We start from the raw sequence: 20694 nt of genomic DNA, 5'->3' as shown, positions 1-20694 counted from the left end.
GGAGGCTGTAGGCTGGTAGCTGGTGCTCTGGCTCTTCAGGCAGGGATACCAGGATTGTTATGCCCCTCCTCACCCCTTTTCTTCCATGCCTTGATTTCACCCAGACAGCTGCATGCTACTGTGTACAACCACAGGGTTTCAGTGCTGGCATATGTCTGCAGAGTATTTTGCATTAATAGCTATATTAACTATAAAGAAATGTTTTAGCCATTGCCAGATTCTCTCTGGTCAGTGCCTTAAATAGCTCTGGGTTTTTTGTTTGTTTGTTTTTTTAAAGGCCAATTTTAGTCTGACAGCCAATCAGATATGAAGGTGGAAAGGTCCTGGGCATTGTCTGGTACATGTAACATCAGAAATAGCAGGTGTTTCCCCAGATTGACTGCTGTTCCCCATCTGAAGACAGCTGTCTGTATCCTAGCTGGTTTGCTTCCTTTGTTTGATTGAATGAAGAGAATCCTATGTATCTGAAATACAGGACTTAACCTGATGCTCAGCGATTATAAATGGTTTTATCTTTATTTGTCTAAAGTTAATTTCAGTCCTTATCCCATAATGGTGTTTTTGTGATCATCTAAGAGTCTGAAAGGAATAATGTATACCTTCTGCGTATTTTTTCTTAAGGTTTTTTTTAAAGCCCTTATTTTTGGACTCTTCACCCCACTTTGAATAACATCCATGCAAGGTTTTGTAATTTGATTTCTCTGTGTTTGTCTGACGTGTAGTGTCTTTCAGTAGTGTCTTTTCAGGGAGATGTTGATATTAATGAGATGATGTGTTTTTGAGAAATAAAGGTTTGGGGAAAACTGATTTTTTTCCTTTTTGAAGTCTTCCTTCTGTGTGTTTTTTTTTTTTCCTAAATGTCAGTAACTAAAAATAGCTTGGCCTAACAAATTCAAATTTGTAATCTTTTCTGTGTTGTCCTTACTGATAGCTCGTGCTAGAGAATTTACTTATTATATTGTATGTTTAGTGATGTTATTAGTGAAGAATGTTTGTGCTCCTCAGAGTTTGCCTGAACGCTAGATGCTATAGAGACCTATGGGATTTGGAGACATCACAAGGATACTAACTGTGTGTTAGGGGATTTCAGAACTTCTAGGTCTATTGCTTGATCGTTCCAAAGCTCATTCTTAAATTGTTTAAAGGGACTGGAAAATTTGTCAGGGATCTCTTTCTTCCTTTATATAATTTAACTGTATGCCTCAGTCAAACTAAAAATCCTGCTGTTGGTTTGACTCTGTCATTTCCTTTAGTCTCATCACAGGGGCAATAGAAACTGAAAAGCTCAGTTGTGTCCAGATTTTACAAAATCTGAGTGCAGTATCTCATACCTACGGAGCAAGTTAAGTAACTCCTTTTCTGGAGCTTATGAGGTCCTCAGGTAAGGGCAGCAAAGAATGGAAAGTCTTGATTAAATATAAACCACAAACTTGCATTTGTAGTCAGTGCAATCATGCTGAACTTAAACTGGCACACAGGCCCCTTTCTCTTGTCTCCTGGTTCGTTCTTGCAGGTGTTACTTCCCTTTAGGAGCCCAAAACCATGAGCCCCACCCTCCTCCCGTAGACTGTGTGTATTTCCTTGCTGCTGACTTTGGAGACACTTCCAGGTTTGGTGCAGAATTGCTGGGAAACACAATGTAATGAATCCTTCGCCCTCTCTTTTTTCCAGGCGGTGCATTCAGATTGTACACAAGCTGCTGTGCTACCAGAAGAAATGCAGAGTGAGGCTTCACTACACCTGGAGGGAGCTCTGGTCAGGTACTTTGCATCTGGAGAGACAGTCAAAACATGAAAAGCCCGGAGTGGGTGGCTGTGTGGTGGCTGTGACTGCTCGTTCCATTGCTACAGGGTTGAACACCAAGCAGCAGTTCTGTTAAAGCATCTTTATTTTGCTGCTTCGTTGCTACATGCAAATTACCTCTTTTGGAAAGCCAGGTCGTTATCATAATGGTAGCTAATTTACTTTCTTGTCTGGCCATGATCACCATGGTATCCAAATGTCTTTGTTTTTTTGTTTCATTACCTGAGTCCCTCTTCAGCTGATTGGAGGAATGGAGTAATGTTTTATGCAGGAGTGTTTCTCTCTCAGATGTTTGTGAGTAGAAAGCAGGTAGGCTCTTGGGTACTAGTAATGTTTTATGCAGGAGTGTTTCAGATGTTTGTGAGTAGAAAGGAGGTAGGCTCTCAGGTACCGGGAGGTGGACCCTACTTTTCCTTTTTCCTCTAAGAGATGGAGACACACAATAACGTTTGCAGCTCCTTCTGAAGAGGGCATCCTAGAAATGTCAGTGGGAGGGAGGAGAGGCTTTTAACTCTGACCTTTGCATTGATGGTAGATAGTCTGGTTCAAGCCAGTGGTGTCCCCAGATAGACGTATTATGGGGTTTGACTCAGTCTGGTGGATGTAGCTTTGTAGGACTGTTCTATGATGCAGTTATTGTGTGGGAGGTCTGAGGAAGAGGGTGGCAGAACGGGTGATGAGACCTAAGCGGCTGCTTTCATGGACACAGTGTGTGCTTCTGTTCTTACCTTGCTAGCAGCAGAGTAGCTCAGCTAGGAAAGTACAGTTAATCCCTTAGCTATTGTGGCTAAAACCAGAGGTTTGTGAAAATTCAAGGGAACGTGGCCCTAATTGTGTATTCCTGGAGCTGTGCTTGAGACCTAGGATCAGCGACTTGGCTGGTGTAGTGCAACTCCCATCAGAAATTTGAGAGAGGATGACTTTTGATGAGTGGTTTGTGAAGATGTACCCAATTAACACCAAGTACTTCCCTTCAGTAGCTTTGTGCAGCGGTGTGTAGGTACAGAGAAATGAACCAACAATCCGAGTCACTTCCAGTTATTAAATTTTTGCCTTGTGTGACGTGTGGCCCATTCAGACTTTCTAAATGATTCTTGTAGAAGGTGAAGTGGCTGCCCCTAATTAAGGGATTAGCGATTTCTTTTTGGTTGTTTTCTTCAGAACAGAGCCCCTAGAGGCACGGCTGCCGTGTAGTGCCGGTGCATGTACAGTGTGGCGTCTGTTGTGAATAGAAATTGCATCTGACAGCCTCTGTGATACCGTCTTCGCAGCCACCAGCGAACCACATCCATTGCTACTCGGCCAGGCTGAGCTGGGTCTTTCCTACATGTTGGTGGTAGAAGTCTCAGATATATTGAAGGTACTGTTGCACAGAGCAGAGAGCACACTCGGGCATCTTTCAATCCTTAGCTTTTGTGGGGGGGAGTAAAAATTGCTGCTACACACTGAGATTCAGTATCTTGGGATATTCTTGTTAGCTGTCTCTAATTAGCTGGTGTTTGTACAGTGCCTTGGAATTGTAAAGTGCCTCAGCAGTATTAAGTACTGCACATGCTTCGAAAGCCAAGCAGTCAGGTAAAAAGCGCTCAGGTTGGTCTGCTCGGGTTTCTGTGAGGGGCCTGGAATGTCTGCACACCTTCTGTAGCTGAATAGCTCCATACCTGCTATGGATTTCTGTGTGTTTAGGGAGATCCTCTCATGTGGGAGTAAATTACAGTAAGAATGTTTCAAAGTTGTTTTTCTTATAAGATGTTGAGGGAATCTTCCGTAGCTGCGAGGTGACTCGTACAGGCTGGAAGGTCCCAGCAGTACCTGCACCGGTAAAAGGGCGCATCCTGGCTCTTCCAGGTGTGTACCTCTAAGTGCTGCATGTGGCAGACGAAGTGTTAACTGCCAGCCCTGTCTTCAGGTGTATTTCTTAATTAACTCCTAGCCCTGTCAAGGCTGCTCTTTGATTACCAACACTGCTGCCGCCTTGGTGAAAGAATGGCTATTTTTCTGGTCTTGATCTATCCGACAAACAATTCCAAACTGGACCACAGGGATTTCTGAATTCATTTCTTTCCTTTACGTGAGCATATTCCCCTTTTGGGCTTTTATCTGGGATCGAAGAGTTAGTTATCACTGCTGGTGGAACCGCTAACGGGGAGCAGCTACTTACTGGAAGGTCTGAGATCTCGGGTTGCCCTATCAGGCGTGATTTACAGGAGGTCTTCAAGCCCACACTTGTCTTCTTGAATGACAAGGTGTGTGATGACTGAAGCAATGCCCTTGTTGTGCAGCGTGGATAATGGCAATGGAAGCCCCTCAACAGAGCTGAGTGGAACAAAGAAGCTGGAGGGAATTGGTGTAAGGAAGCCGTGAAAGAAAGGGAGAGAATTCTGCTTAGCACGTAAAAGGCGGAGAGTTGTTTCAGGCAGATAACTGAGTGGGAGAAGAAGACAAAGGGAATAGTGTGGGGTAGGTAGTCGGTATAGGGTGCGGAGGAACGGAGATAAAGGTTGTAGGTGGAAGCAGTAGCAATGTATGGAGCCACCTTGTTCACTTGCCGATTCTAATGTTAGCTAGTCTCTAATTAAGGAAAGCCACTTGTGTCATTTGATGGATAGATGCTCGTGCTTCCTCTTCAGTACGGAAGGCCAGTCGCACTCTGAAAAAGTTTCTGCGTTCCCTTTTGTGATTTCAAGTTGCAGCGACTGCAGAGAAAAGCAGTGGAGCCAGGTGTTTGGCATCTCTCAGGACACCTATCAGGCTGTTAGTGCAGTCTGTGATCCTTACAGTTTTTTGGATGTGCCAGTATCTGGCTCATTGCTTACATGGGATCTTACTTCTGATGGATTTCTTCCTCAGCATCCAACCTTGACGAAGAGCGATGCTGTTACTGAGTCTTTGGTCGTGATCCAGCCTGAGCTTCTCTATTACGTTAATTCTTTCATGTGAAGTCCAGGGGGCAAGACCACGGTACTGATTACGGTGTAAACCTTTAGCTGTGCTTGAAAGTTTAGCTGACAGGATGATGCAGGGGTTTGAGGGCTGGAAGCGGGACTGTCGGAAAGGAAGATCTGACAAAAGTAATATGTATAAGCTGGCTCTAGCTAACCTAGTGTGAAAATAAATATCAGATTACTAGTGGAGCTGGATTCTGGGATATCCTAAGGGTGCTGGAGAACAAAAGCAATGGTAATTTGATTAGCTGGTGAAAATGATTACCAAGCACAGTTACTGATAGGTAATGAGATCCAGAGATGCCTGTTGATCTTGATTCCTCTTTAACTGACTTCTTAGCAGATTATTAGCTTCAGATCAATCACTTGTGGTTCATATGTGGCGCTTCCCTTTGAGTGCTGAAGAAAATGTTCAGGTTTTTCTCCTGTGAGAGTGCACCATTACTGGTGACTAGCCTGGAAATCTGGCCTAGGTCAGAAACTCTGAGTGGGTGTGATTGTGTTGACCTGTTCCCTTACAGACATTTTGGCCAATTGGAAATCTCCTGGGCTGTTATACCAGGTACCTTACACTTCTTTTAAACACTCATTTATTCAGTGTCAAAGTGTAAGGTACTTTATAAAGCTGATCAGGAAACTTTACTCGGTAACCACCAGTTTCCTGCTCTCAGGAGTAGCACATTATGCCCAATGTTTTTCTTAAAAGGTTGATTTTGCCGGCTATAAAGGCAGGGGTTGGGTTTTTATTGTTGAACTCTTAACTAGTTTGTTCAGCACTTGAGTGATGGAAGGTGCTATATATGTTGTTGTTGTCAAGAATGTATAAGTTATGCCAAAAGAGTTTTCATGAGTCATTTAAGCTTTTTATATAAAAAAAGACCTAATTTCTTCAACTCCTCCCACCTCAAAATTAGTAATGCTTGAGCAATTCACTCTGAGCTTAGGGGGTGCAGGTAACTTCTTTGCAGTTGCTATGGTTTGCGTTAAGCAAAAGCCATGTTTAAAGAAACAGAAAAGCAGTTCTAATACAGATTTAATAATAGCAAGAGGTAGATAATAAAAAAAAAATCTTAAGTATAATAAGGAACAATGGTGAAATAGCTATTTATTAGGGCATATGAATGCAAAGTAGGATAAAAAATGAACTTTGCCATTGGTAAGCATTGAAGATCAGTTTCCAAGTTATTGCAACATAAGGGCTACAGTTTCTTACTGTGTAGCTTAGTTAATTTGATAGATGTTGATCGCAGTGTTAAAATGAAGGTGCTTCAAATGTGTACAAAAGAAAGTTAATTTTTCTCTAGGATTATCGAAGCAGACTGGACAAAATATGCTTGTTTCCTTCTTGTAGGCTCCTTCCATCGTTTTGACAGTTTCTGTATTTATAACACAGAGATAATAATGCTGTCAAAACCTTCTTGGGTGAACAATAAAGAGGTGAAAGGTTCTTCTCCCCCCAGAAATATTCCACAAAGGAGCTACCAGTTTAAGCATGTATAACACACTTGTCCTTATACAATGCATGTTGAAGGTGGCATTGTTTAGTTGCTTGTACTTTGCTGTGTTATTTCTGTGGCTGAAATACTGATTACTGATAGTATTCGTTACCGTCGGCATTTCTGGTTCCCCAGCTGCTGATCAGGTCTGCTTTAGCTCTCAGATTTGTCTTGCTGAGCAGACTGGAAATCAGGTGATGTTGCATCTGCCCTTCATCTCTAATCCTGCTGTCAGACACTGCCACGTGCTGCAGCAGCTACCTGGCAAGGGAAGCTTGTCTTGCAGCCCTTGTGGAGGCAGTTTTTGTGTACTGGTGTACCAGACAGGCTGGTGCACTGGTAAAATGCCTCACCATGAGGTGCCAGGGGAGTTTGAAGGACTGTAGAACTGCTTGGCCAGTTAGCAGATGACTTAAAGATTTTAGGGAAAATAATTCAAGACCTAAAATTTGACCTGCTTGCAGAATGTCTTATGTGGCTTTAAAAAATACTACCAAGGTTCAAAATCCAACAGCACTGTCTTGGTCATGCTTCTGAAGTCTTAAGGGCTCAGAGGGAGCAGCCATCGTCCAGCTGCTGGTATAGATAAGATATAGATAGGGCTGCTGTGGTAGTTTCTGTGCAAGGTAGTAACAAGGAAAGAAACGTCTCCGAGCTGTGAAGGATGTTCCAAGCGTAGGAGAAGAGTCTCTTCAGCACAGCATCCTCAAAGGGAACTAGAAAAGGTCATGGGTAGGCATAGGGTAGAAAGAAGAGGCGTCTGTGTGTTAATTGTAAAATGCTTTCATAAAGTGAAATCTGGGGTGAGTACAAAGGACGTCTGTTTGTCCCTCTTAAAGGGTTCCACTTGACCTTACTGTTTTGGGAGGAAAAAGAAGTTGCTATGTGAGACTTGACCTTTCAAATACCTTCCAGCAGCAAGGCTTTCTGACTGCACTGTGCAGCAGTAAACTGTAAAGAGAACTACAGAGCAAATGCTGGAGTTTTAACACCTTAGGAAGTCAACATACTCTACCTCATGCAGGCTTTACCTGGGGCGTACCCTCTCGTTTCTCCATGCTTTTGGTAGTGGGAGTCTGGCCCAGCTTTTCAAAGCTGCACATTGGAATCTCCACGGGACTGAGAGCTCCCAGCTCGTGCCGTATGCCATGTTGGAGATTTGGGATCTCATGAGTCATTTGAGTACAAGGAGATGCCACCTCACTGAGGAATGAGGCTGGAAGTGGGAAGGATGGGCTCCCTCTGCAGTTTCCAGTGGTAGTTCAGTGGGAGCACCAGGATCTGAGAAAGGAAGAGGCAAGAACAGTGCCCAGGCTGGTTAATGGGAGTTCTGAGTTGATGGGATGAGTTGGTCTTTGGAGCCGGAGGGGATCTCGACCTGGGGGTATGGAGAGCCTAATGAATTGAAGATGATAGTGTTAAGAGGAATAGGAGGGACTAGGTCGGCTGAGGTCTGGGGTTAGAGGGTTCGGGAGGCTGGGAGGTGTTACCGGATAGAAGCTTTAAGTTAGAAATCATTGCATGATCTGGAAAGGGAGCTGTTCAGTATTTTTAACACTCAGGGATGGGACTAAATATCCTTTTTCTGTTCTCTTATTTGAATGCCTTCCTGGGACCATTCTTTGGTGTGGGGAACTGAGGAATGAGACCTAGCATCTAGCTTAGGTGTGTATCCTGGGTGGTTTTGTTCCCCCACTGCTTCTTAACCTATGCTTGAAAGAGGAAAGGATGTTTTCTTCTCGGAATAATGTTTTGACCATTTCAGCTGTGCCTGTGACTTCTTTCTGTGCCAAGGAGGATATGGACAGGACTTCACAGGTCTTGTGTTAGCACTAGGATTGCAAAAAAGCGCAAGGTCCTCTAGTATTCCGCTAAACGGGGTCATTACGTTGAAGTTTTGAAGTGTTTGTTTCTAAGCGGCTCAGTTAATGAGTATTAAAATTGTGATTAACTTGCATTTTATACAATGGCCTTGTCTATGCAACTTACCTCACCTTTAGGTGTAGACAGGTGACTGACTTCTCTCTGTTTCTTACCTTTGAAATTCAAAGAAAATGGGTAATATTGGCCACCTGTTTAGTAGGAAGCCCAAGAGGTTCACCAGCTCTTGTGCTTGTTGACTCCAGTGAACTTTCTGAGAAGGTGGAATAGCTCTTCAGGGAGTGGGAGTTGGCAGCCCTTAGAGTTTCCCGTTTTCTTTACTCACAGCAATGCGGGTCTGGGTTGGAGATGGGGTGCTGTGTTGGCATGAGCTTAGTACGGGAGTACAGCTGTTAGTCCTGACAGCTGTTTTTGTGAATCCAGGAGAAGGGTTGAAGTCGAAAGATGGTTTTAAAGTAAATGTTGTTTGTAGCTGATGTATGTTGTAACCTTCTGGCCATCCTGACAGGCTTCATCCGCGTGTGTTATGGTATCCTGCAAATTACTTTTTAGATAAAGCTTGCTAACGCTGTGGAATTTGATTGTGAATCCCTAATAGTTTGCAGATGATGGTGACCTAATAGAGACTGGGATAATTTCTCCTGGGAAACACTCCCCTTCATGACAAATGTTACAGCCAGAGCTGTTTGCAGCCATTTCTTTATCTGCACAGAGTCAGAGTGCAGTGATTTATCCCCTTTTTATTTTCAAGAGGCAGCACTCCTGGGTCCCTTTAGTTTTGCTGTCTTTCCATGTTCTCAAACAGTGTTTCAGCTCTTTCTCCAGATGCTCCTCCTTTTTCAGTTTTAAAACCCCATGCAAAAATGTGCAACCTTAACTCCCAAGACTGCTATTGAATTAACAGTGTGAACAAGCACTGTCAGACAGAACAGAATTGAGCTCGATTCTTCCCTTTCCTCTAAGAGGAACAAAGCTTGTGGGGGTGTAATTTTTTATTTTTTATCCTTTTTTAAAAAATTTTTATTTTTAATTTTCTGGAAAAAAAAGCTTATTGTTCATCTGAGCTTTAGCCGAAGTTGGAAAATTCGGGTTCTTTGTTCCTGCTTGCTGGATTGCTGTCAAGCAGCATTGCTCTGGCATCAGCAATCAGCATTTCCATTAAGCTTGCAATTTTCACGCCGTTGGCTGTGGTTAGGTGGGAACAGTGGGTACTAGGGATGGAGATTGTATAAAGAAAGTGAAGGATTAGAGGTGAAGTGGCCCACACGACTGATCCTGGGAGCGATGGGTTATGTGCTCCAGCCCTCTGACAAGCTGCTGTTTCTCATGGAGAATACAGGCTGCTTTTGTGTTTACACCCTGGCAGTCATGGGGAGAAGAGGGAAGTGCTGGGATGCTGATGGGGAGCCCGCTGATACCCGGCTGGTCGCAGAGCTTTGGTGGCTGGGAGCAGGATTTCGGCAGTGGCTGTGGCAGCAAGCAGGGAGGCAGCACTTAGAGGAACCGTCCAGCCAGGTGAATTGTTAGAGCCATGAGCAGGGTGCTCCCTCCGTATCAGAGCAGGGAGAAGGAGCTGAAGCATGTTGAATAGTGATGTTGACAGAGCTTTTATTGCTTCCCCTGCTCCCCTGAGAGGGGACTGCAGCAACGGTGCAACAGGCTGTTTTTTCTATCGCTTTGGCTGATTTGATGGGAACCTGAAAGTGCTGTCCCTGAGTAATTAGTTCACGTGCCCAAGGATGCTGGGATGGTTTATGCCTCGGGGGTATTCTGGTGCATTAGTTTTTAATAGCGACGCAGCTATTTCTTGGACACGCTTCCTATTCCTATCTGGGAACTACTCTGTTGGTTCTTCTCTGTCAGACCCTTTTTGTAGATACTCATCTCCTGCTGAGTTTGTTTTGATCAGTATTCTGCTGAACATCTGCCCGTGCTGAACGTAGACAGATCTACACCCTCTTAACACTCGGGTCACCTCAGTCTGTTGTAGTTGAGCCTTTTGCTTCCCTACTTTTGCATTTCTCTTCAGGTATAGCATTTATTACAGGTGATTACTCTGTTCCGGGCTTTCTCCTCCTCGTCATGACAGCACAGTTGGGATAAATGGTTATCCTAGCTTAGCCCTTGTGACTTCCAGTGTGAGGAGAGTGGTCCATGGTTAGTTATGGTGTTGTCATGTTGTGACAATCTGTTATTGCCACTCTGTGCTCTGGTTTACCTCACGTAAGGGGATCACGCTGAATTTTGCAATCTAGAAAGCATTGTTTGGTCTATTACTGTTCAATAGGCAGTTGGTGTTGACCAGTTAGAGACAGAATACTGAGTGTAGGAGGGCCTTTGGCCTTTCTGTGTTTCAATTCCTCCAATGTAAAATAGAAAACAGTACAACAGAGCAAGGAGAACAGCCCCAGCTGTACCCGCTCAGACCAAAGTGCTGCTTCCTGAGGAACTGTGTCCAGTTTCTTCTGGGTTCCAGTCTAGCACACGAATCCTTACCGGATCTGGCTTAGCACGTGCTGCGGTGAGTGCTGTGAACCTTGCCTTGCGAGTACACGTACGTGATCAGGCTGGCTGTAGGGGGTCAGGGTGGTTACTGTGCTGCTGAAGTGCTCCTGGGCAGAGGATTTCTCTGCAGCGTGAACCAGATATCACGATTGGCTTCCTTATCGCAACATGTGGGTGAGGATCCTCCCAACGGGATTGAGAGTTGAAACACTGAAAGGAGGACACTGAATATACTGATGGTGCAATGGTATCTTCCAGAGGGAATAGGAAAATCACCATTCTTCCCAGTGTGCCCTGAGAGTTGGAGGGTAGAAAATAGGAGGATTTCAGTACAGGATCCTGTTAACTGATGTTGGGGGTTGGAACTAGATGATCTTTAAGGTCCCTTCCAACCCAAACCATTCTATGATTCTATGTTACGCTGCAGCTGAGGAGTCCTCACATCTCTTTCTCCCTTGCTCCTTTGTTGAGAGCCATTATCTACATCATTAGAAGATTTTTCACCTGTAAGTGCGGCAGATGCAGTGACAGAGGCCTCCATACTGTGCTCAACCCATCCAAGCTCTCGTTGATGTGTGTCTCAAGGCTGTTCTCTTCTGCTCTGTTGTGCAGTAACACATCAGAGCCTTCTGATGCTCTTGGCAGAGTCTGTGCTACATTCTGACTTACCCAAGGGATGGTACTGCTTCTCCTTTTCTTCCCCCCGCCCCTTTTCTCTACTTAACCTACCTTCATGCTCCTGTTGCATTACACGTGATCCGAACAGTGAACACTGAGACACTAAATAGAATAAAAGCTTTGAATCCCAAATGTGCTGGGGCTGTTTGAAACAAGGCTTACAGGAAGAGAAGGTAAGTCTGTTGTGGGAGGAGGAACAGGGGAATGAGGCAGTGAAGGGCATCTGTCCGTTACAGGGATTACCTCCGTCCTGGTAGAAGAGATGGATGCCCACAGTTGTCTTACAGAGGATTGGCTTGAAGGAGGGCAGCAAATAACTGAGCAGGAGTACTGCTGCTCCTCAGCAGGCAGGCTGGCCACAAGAGCTGATAAGGGAAAGTGTCCTCAAAAGCAGCTGTGTGGTGGAGGAGCGGAGAGCCTCTTTCACTGCAGTCATTTCAGTTTAAAGCAGGGAGGGTATCTGTAAAAGCTGGTGATGTCACTTCATCTTTGGCTATAATAATCCTTGAGAGAGAAAATTTCCTAAAACCCAACTGTATGCTTTACACCACTTTCACATACAGCCAATCCTATGGCTTCGTGTCCAATTTAAGTGGCCACTCAACATGTTTTTCTACTTGGTTCTGAGGCTGTAAATGATTGGTGTTCAAGGCCGCGTTCTCGTTGATTTGAGAAGCATAGCCAATACGGTCACCTGGGCTCACAGAATGAGGAGCTTGCATGCAAATACCGATGGCTGCTAGTTCAGTTCAGTTACAGCCTCCTGGCTTTTGTTGCTGGAGAAGTTCTAGTGACATTAATGTGAAATTATGGATGTTTCAAGATGCACTGTAGTGGGTGTATTGTGTCCTGGTATGGGATGCCAAAGACGGGCATCTTGAGGAACGAAAAGACTCTAGAGACTATTGCAGGAATGGTGCTGTTTTCCACTTAATGCTGAAATAGATCTCATGCCAAAACCATTCATCACTCTTAAATCCTGGAGCATGAATTGGAATAATGTGGCTGAGCCCAAGCAAGGGCGACAGTTCTGTCTGCCTGTGCAGCTGAGAGATTGAACTGCTCCTCCATTGGGAAAAACAGATGCATAATTTCCTGGCCAGTGCGGGATATGGGAGGTGAACTGCTGATGGCAGCAGGGAAAATGCAACGCGTCTGGTTTGGGCTCGGGTTGCTCAGGAGTAGTAGCAGCAGTGGCCTGTTGGTGCTCAGGGCAAGAGGGGCGTTCAGCCAGTTTGGACCTTCGCTCGGAAGGTTTGTTTTGGGTGTGTAATCGTCACTGACAGGCCCTGGGCATGTGGAGCTGGATCTAAAAGTTGTCAATCCTGAAAACTCCGGGGCATAGCTGCCCTCATTTTCAGCACGGGGTCTGCTTTGCAAGGAAACTACGGAGATGCAGGCAGCCATAGACCTAAGGATTCGTTTTCCAGTGTTCCACGTCCTTAGGGCCACTTGAACAGAGGCTGGTGCAGAAGGTGCTGGTATGGAAAAAGTTTGGTTGCCCTTTGAGCATCGATGTAGTGTATATACTCATTAGGAGCACTGCATTTTCTTTTAGGAATACATATTTCCAACCAGGTGGATAAATCTGTCTGCGCAGTGCACACAGTGCCCTGTGTGAACCTGGTGGATTAGCTCTTCTGAGCAGCTCTGAGGCCAGCGCTGAGTTTTCTTCATGTGAAGCACGTCCCTCTCCTCCCTGGTTCTTGGAGAAGGAACAGGCCGTGAGCGTGCTACGGTGCAGTGCAGTTCAGGTATAAAGATTGATTTCAAGCAGTGGTAATTGCTTGTCGTCCTTCTAACTGGAACAGGAAAATTAAATGTTGAGCAAATTCATCACAGCGGCCGGAACAAAGGTAGGAGCTGTTGTTGGGGTAGAGCAGAGCGAGAGTTCTCCTTCCAGCGTCGTCCCCAACACAGAGAGAGCAGCGTGCGCGCTTCGCGGTGGCACGTGAGAAGTGCTGCGGTGGGCAGTCGCGGGGTACTTGTCCCTGTCAGTCCGTGAGTGCTCGTGCTCTCGACAGGTGAGGGTTAGGCTCGTCCTTTTCAAAGAGGCGTCTCCCCACCGCAGGCAGCTCTCACGTTCGCTGTGTTTGGACGTTCGGTGGCTTCTCGTCGTGCTGTGCGGTCACTCGCCGGCAGAGGCCTTCAGCAGCATGCTGGTGGCAGAGCGAGAGGTGATGGGGTGGGTGAGAAGCTTCGTGCCACGTCTTAGAGGAGATCCTGCCACTCTGCTTTTGGAAGCCCCGCCTGCAGTAGGTGAACAGCAGCACCCAGTCACGAGATGGGCCTGTGTGGACTTGCTTGGCCGGCAAAGAGGTCAAGCCACGCTTATAACTATTAAGTGGAGGGGTGGCCAGTGACGCTGCTGTGACAGAACCACAGGGCAGCTGCCGTCAGTCCAAGGCTGCGGGAGACACTACTTTTTTGCTGTGGAGGCTTGGTTACCTTGGCAACCTGTTTTTAGCTGGATGTCTGCTCCGGTGGAGAGCCCATCTGTACCTGCTACTTCTTTGTTTTGAAAAGGCTGTTTTACAGAAAAATATTTGACAGGAGTATTTCCAGAGCTGGATTATTGTGGAATCTAGGCTCTGCTTTTGGTCCCAGGAGTTTCAGTCTGATGATGAGGTGATGATGGTATGGAGGGTTCTGTGGCTGGATTGAAAAGGTATTAATGTATCTGCCTCATGAGGTGGCTGCTGTCCTGGAAGGGAACTGCTGACTGTTAAATCCTGGCGTAGCCATGAGAGAGAACTCACTGGCGTGCCTGGAGTTTGCAGAGAACCTTGTTCGTTCTGGTTTGCAGTTCAGCATCGAGCCACCAGCTGGTAGATTGAACTGAGGTAGCATCTGTCTGCAGTGAGTAAATACCCACACTAGGGCTGGAGGCTTCCTTTTTGGGCGGCACACAAACTTCTGATACTCCTTCTGAACTCTGGTATTGGAAGGTAGTGGTCGCAGGACAGTATTCAGAACTCGACAGTTTTGTTTAATCCCAGATTTTACCAGTCTCCTCGCATCTGTCTTTTTCCTGTAGGGTTTTTGGGTTTACCTTTTGTGAATACTTTTTATAATCCTGTGGGATGGGTGTGTGTGTAATCTAAATTTTGCCCTTACCTCGCTCCTCTTCCCTGTGCTTTATCTCCTCCTGTTTCATAGCTGTACCCTTGGGCTGAGATGAATGGTCTGTTCTGCATTCGCTCTGGGGTACTCCCTGCCTGGGCTGGTTTTCTCTCAGGTTATTGATAGTGCGTAGGGGCAAGAACAGATGGACAAATTCTAGTTGTACCTACAAGAAATTGGAGTAATGCCTGGCATTAGTCTGTTAGATGCAGTTACTGATTAGTAAGTAATTAAGAACCTTTTTAAAAAAGTCTGTATAGCATTCCACCTTGACTTTGCAGGCTATCTAATTTAGATGTTTTAAGTCTTGAAAGCTGTTGACTTCAGAGCAGAGAGTACACCACGAATCTGTTCTAGGCAGGGGTCAGCTTTCAGTCCTGAGAAGCTATAATGCAGAAGAAAATAGCTTTGAAATTTTCAAGAACTAGAAAAAACAAGATAATTTCCATTTTATGCAAGTGTATAGAATACAACTGCTTATTGTAAAGTCTGTTTGATTAAAGCTCTTTTAGCCAACCTTTTTGTTAATTCCCACTATCACTAACTGATTTTGGGTGGTTACAGCAGGAGCTTTTGTTCCTTTTTTTAAGACAAGTGTGAACCAGATCTGTAGTCTTTACTGCACAGCCCTAGATAACTGACACAATAAAGCACTACATCCTTCCTTGTACCATGGCAGTGGCATTGTCACGCAGCTACGGGAAAGCTTTGCCGTGATGGGGGTTTTGTTACCCTTCTTTATTTTCTTCACTGCACACATCGACAAGAGTGACAGTTTGGGGCTGACTCTGCATGCATCATGTTGGTGATGTATGAAGCAGAAACAAGACAGTTGGATTCTCCAACTCCAAATCTCACTTCAGGATCTGGCAGATGGAAAAATCTCCTGTGAACTGACTAAGCTAACAAGAGACTTACCTTGAGCCTGAGCAGATTTGCTTTGGAAGTCAGTGAAGGGAAATAAATGTGGGACAGTAAAATAGCTGTCACTTACCTGTCCAGCACAGTATTTTATCTAAAAAAAAAAACCAAAAAAAAAACACCCAACAAAAAGCCTTCCAACTCCCCAGAAAAACCTCACAAATCAACAAAAAACCCCATCCCTAAAAAAAAAAAACCCAAACCAAAACCTAAACCCCCACATGTAAATCAATGTATTTCTGAGAGGTGAGCAGATGGCATTTAGGTTAGTTCATGCTAGATAATGAAAATGCCTCTAAGTGACTTGCTGAAATGGCTTTACTTTTAGTTTTATTTTAAAAATACATATTATTTTCTCCTAGCTTTGATCAACTTGTTGAAGTTCCTCATGTCTAATGAGACTGTGTTGTTGGCAAAGCACAACATCTTCACCCTTGCTCTTATGGTGAGTACAGACAAAGAAAATCCTCTTTATTTTAAACAAACTAATCTTGAATGAAACTTAGGAAAGAATCCATGATTTCTGGCCTAGTTAGGAGATACCAGAACAAGGTCACAAAGTGGAGGAATATCATTGTGTTGGTTTCGCTAGATGTTTGGAAAGGGCAGTGCTTGGGCTCACTGTAGGGTCTGCTCATTGAAATAAACAACTCTCTGTGAGGAAAGGCTTAGTTTAATTTTCCAGATTTGGTAATGTTATGGGGTTTTTTGTTCTATGGCCCTCTGCATAGAAAATAATAAAAACCTGTTTTCCTGGACCCAGATACAGTAGTGTTTAAGCTTCTTATCTGGCTCTTCTGTTCGTATAAGGAAAATAATAAAGCACTGAAGTAATGTAATACTGTGTAATGCAACTGAGAGCTATTTATTTGAAGCTTTTGGACATAGTTTGTATCGCTTCTGTTGCAGAATAGATTTTGTGTAAATAACCCTTGTTCTCGCTTCCTTGGATAGGTTGTGAACCTGTTCAACATGTTCATCACTTACGGAGACACCTTTCTCCCCACTCCCAGCAGCTACGATGAGCTGTATTATGAAATCATTCGGATGCACCAGAATTTTGACAACCTTTATTCCATGGGTGAGCACCTCCTGACCGGTCAGGGCTCCTGTTGACTGGAAGAGAAGGGGAGTGGTGGAGGGATGTTTGGGTCATGTTTTTTTTCTGTCCATCTGCTACTGATGTGTGTCTTGGTGAGTGGGCAGGTCTCGTGTACTAGGACATGCTTGGCAATTTAAGAATTGAGAGACAGATAAACTTGTTAAAGGGACAATTTATTTTCTTAGTCAGAAAAAAAAAATAGGAACAGACCCATTTCTTCTCTAGAAGCAACTTCCAGTGATTGGAAATACAAATTTGTTGGCACAACTGGGTATGTGGTATTTTGTGCATCTTCGTGTAGTTTGCATCTGTTACGTACGTGCTCCAGAACCAGCCAGCACAGAGAAACGCTCGACAGAGACATGAATTTGGACAAGAATTTGAGAAACTTTACACCAAGAAGCTTGCTGTGCTAGACAAATCACATCTACTCCTCTCATTGCCAAAACAAACCAAGAAAACAGCCCTCACAAACCTGCTTGCAATGACAAGCGAGTCACTGGGCTGAAGATGGTGCCTACTGGCAAAACAGGGAGGAGCTGTCATCCTTCCAGGAGAGAGGCATGCTGGGATGCCACCAAGTGACACCCAGCAGGGAAAAGAGGACCAGGGAGAGCAGGGAATGCATGGGAGCATAATCAGGCAGTGTGTACACAGGGCCTGCAGCCAAGGGTAGGTGCAGTGGCACGGGTGTGGTGCCTGCATGCTGGAAACTGTGAGGAGAATACCGACGTGTTCTTTGTTTGCTTTGTTGTGGAAGGACCTTTCTTCCCTTCACTCCGGCTCCCTTCTCAGCATCATCACCCAGTGAACAACAGGAGTCACTATAAGCTTGTAAGGGGAGTTAAAGGGCAGTGGGAGACAGAGTTGGCCTTCTGACATGGGAGACAGCCATCCTCACCTAAATAAAAGTAGCCAAATGCTCCCTGCAACTGCAAGGAAAACTGAACTGCCCTTTTGTACGAACTTCCTGCAGTTTTCATCCATTATGTAAGGGATCACTTGACTATTTTTGTGCCCTCTGAGCACTTAAGATTTTTTTGCTAACCCATTTTCTACTCCCAAGAATTGCAGCTAGCAAGATGAGGTGCTTTTACTAGCCACTGATTTTTCAAATGCATCCGCTGTGGAAGCTGAAAGTGGAACGGAAGAATAACACACTCGGATACGTACTCAGTTGGGCTGCAGTAGGCACACCTGACCTGTTGAAACAGTTGATTTGTCACACGGGTGTTTTCCATCCTGCTACACAGAGCAAACCCCTTTGAATTAACGTTGTAGATGCCTGATGGGAAACCCTCCCTGAATGCATTACTTCAGACATTCACGTACAATAGCTGCTGTTCAGCAGAATAACGTTACTCAGAGCTGACATCTCTTCTTCTGCAGATGACACGCGATGGTAGCACGAGGAAGTGAGAAGGTAGCACTGTCTCAAAGTGATGAAAGCCACAGTTTAACCAGGTGTCCTGACAACTACTCTTTGTCAGTCCATCTCACTGGGACTAGAGTCACCCTTCTGTCCCCTAGCCTCAGGACATGTGTTAGCACAAATGAAAGCTACTCTAGCCTTTAGTTTTCCTGTTAATGTGGTTGAAACTTTCTACATTGAGAGTGAACGTGGATTCAGATTGCCTTGGGTGTTATTTCTTTATTATTCTTTATTTATTTATTTATTTTATTATTCTTGTCCTGAATCTGAACTTTATCCACATCTGTGAGGGTGACAGAGCACTGAATGGGCTGCCCAGAGAAGTGGTGGAGTCTCCTCTGGAGACTTTCAAAAGCCGCCTGGACTTGTTCCTGTGTGATCTGCTCTAGGTGATCCTGCTCTGGCAGGGGGGTTGGACTAGATGATCTCTAGAGGTCCCTTCCGACCCCTTCCACTCTGTGAACCATGCTGTGACTAAAAGCTTCTGCCCTGCAGTAACGGGCATGAGAATGCAGCCGCTGTGCTTATGGATTCACTCATAGCATCCATGTTTCTTAAATGGTCCTAAATTCGGGTGATGTGCTGGTCCTTCACTTCGAAGTCAAGGGTAAACCTTCCTTATGGAATATAACCTCCAGAAAAGCCTGTACATACATATTCATTGAAAGTTCCCTTCTCTTCAGGCAATGTGGAAATCACTCCAAACATTTGCTACAGGATCTGTCATTGTTCTGGTACTTACTGAGGGATGTGTGGGTAACTGCCACCATAGAAACACTACGGATTCTGACCTAATGGAATATTTTTGGTACTCTGGCAGAAAATAATTGGATTCCCTCGAAGGTCTTCCTTTTGCAGAATGTTTTTTCAGATCTGCTCCCAAGTCTGTCAGGGACCATCTGTGCAACAGAACAACACCCTTGTTTCTGTAGGGAACGTTTTTCCCTAGCCTGGTGTGTAATTCCTCTCTCCAATTCTGGATAAATGAGAAGGTGAAAAATCCATCGTGGGTGGGGTGGGTTTAAATTGCAGGATGTAGTCCAGCTGAGATGGAACCTTGCATAAATAGGAGCCGGAGAACAGCGGTGTGTGGAATAAAAGGTGTCATAGACCTGGGATGCTGCCCTGTTTCAGGGGGAAATGAACTTTAATATGCGGTGATGAAAGCAGTCAGATGGACCTAGGTTCTTTTATCCCTTCTGCTTCCTGTCTCCCCACCATTATTTTCTTCTGCTCACCTCTTCCGTGTTCCTTACGTTGCTTAGATGGGCTTTGAAGGGAGCTTCTGCCCTGGATCCCAGATCATCTCAAAGCTGACCTTTATTTTGATGTGGTTCCCGGGCTGCCATCTCACTGAGGCAGATTTTGCTGTTTTGGATCAGGAAGTTGCCAGTTCTGTGCCAGTGCTGTTAACTGTCTTTTCCTTTCAGTTCTAAGGCTGTCTACCAATGCTGGTCAATGGAAGGAACCCGCAAGCAAGGTGACCCACGCGTTAGTTAATATTAGGTAAGGGGTGGAAGTTAATAACCATTTTAAAGATTCTTGTGTCCTGCGTGACTGCATTCTTACCGTGACACTTTCACATTTGTTGTATTGAATTTGGTTTTGAGTTTGTTCTCTTTGTTGGGCTAAATTGCTACTCTAAACAGGGCCCACTGGGATAAAGAGAGGATCACCAGGGTTTGATTGTCCTCTCTCTAATAATTCTCTCAGCTCTTCTGTAGACTGAGTGTTTTCAAAGCGTGGCACAAGCTGTAATGAAGTAATCCTCACAGCATTCTTGGGAGAAGTTATACAGTAGGGAACAATGCTGTGCTGGCAGAGCAATTGTGGACCTAATGGATTTCTGTTGCGTGATTCTATTGCAATTCTGTGAAGCTATGAAGGCGACTATAAGCCAGCTGTAATAAGCAGATTCGGTGCCTCTTTTAACACTGCTAGATTTTTGTGTGTGTTTAGAAGTGATTATTTAAGGACACTGCAGTATTCTTAAACCTCTTCCCCCTGTTCAAGGGCAGAAGTGATGCTGTACTTGTAAGGCAAAGGAATATCTAGGGGTGCTTTTGTGCTGTATTCCTTCATCACAGCGATAATTCCTTTTCCTGGCGTCTGAAGAAGCTAGTACTGCCCAAGCTGGGTACTGGGCAGGACGCTCGTGGATCTGATGGATTGGAAAATGGAAGAATGTTGAGAGAGAAAATTTACTGTTTATCTCCGGGTTGTAAACAAACCATAAAAGGTATAAGTATTTATGCTGAAAATGTAGTTGTCCATCACTTCCCTGGTCACCCTAGACACCTGGTGTCTGTGCAACACCAAGTAGCTCAGTGCTGCTTCGTTGCTGGTACTTGTCATTTTCCTTACTAGGAAAGCGACTGTGTAGGACAAACTCTGAGGGCATCGTTCAAGTCGGTACACATCTCATGTGTCTATAAACCACCTTAAATGTTCCCTTAGTAACTCTGTAAGCTTAATAACATCACTTGTAGTTCCAGAAGATTTATTTTGCTACTATCCTTATTTTTATTTTTTGTAAACAGACATAAATGAACGCTTGTGGGCAGATAATGTACTCGGAGTGAAGCAGCAGAACAGAGAGCTGTTGGCAAATTAACATCATTTAATGTGACACAAAGTGTCTGCCCTGGGAATTCTCTGTATACCCAGTGAGAGAAGTCTGAACTGGGGAGAGATTAAAAAAGCAATTGGTCACAGGGGGTTTGCGCTTGCCTCTGGGTTGCGCAACCAAGATTTTGCATTAGCTCACTTTCTGTTGGCCTAACAGCCGCCTCTGTAAAGATTGGCACG

General features: G+C 44.8%; 1 protein-coding gene across 1 annotated transcript in view; it reads left to right on the top strand.

The window, feature by feature from the left end:
• LOC104508530 (chromosome unknown open reading frame, human C10orf76) overlaps positions 1-19396 on the top strand; it is a 52293-nt gene extending 32897 nt beyond the window's left edge. Inside the window, exons 19-22 of the mRNA XM_010150185.1 lie at positions 1672-1760; positions 15715-15797; positions 16307-16433; positions 19317-19396. Of these exons, the coding sequence (XP_010148487.1) occupies positions 1672-1760; positions 15715-15797; positions 16307-16433; positions 19317-19396 (379 nt within the window). The remainder of the gene's footprint in view (positions 1-1671; positions 1761-15714; positions 15798-16306; positions 16434-19316) is intronic.
• The last annotated feature ends 1298 nt before the right edge of the window (positions 19397-20694 follow it).

Source organism: Eurypyga helias, unplaced genomic scaffold (genome assembly GCF_000690775.1).
Source record: "Eurypyga helias isolate BGI_N326 unplaced genomic scaffold, ASM69077v1 scaffold14844, whole genome shotgun sequence".
Classification (NCBI taxonomy): domain Eukaryota; kingdom Metazoa; phylum Chordata; class Aves; order Eurypygiformes; family Eurypygidae; genus Eurypyga; species Eurypyga helias.
Note: the sequence above shows the minus strand (reverse complement) of the source record. Positions and strands in the feature narration are given on the sequence as shown.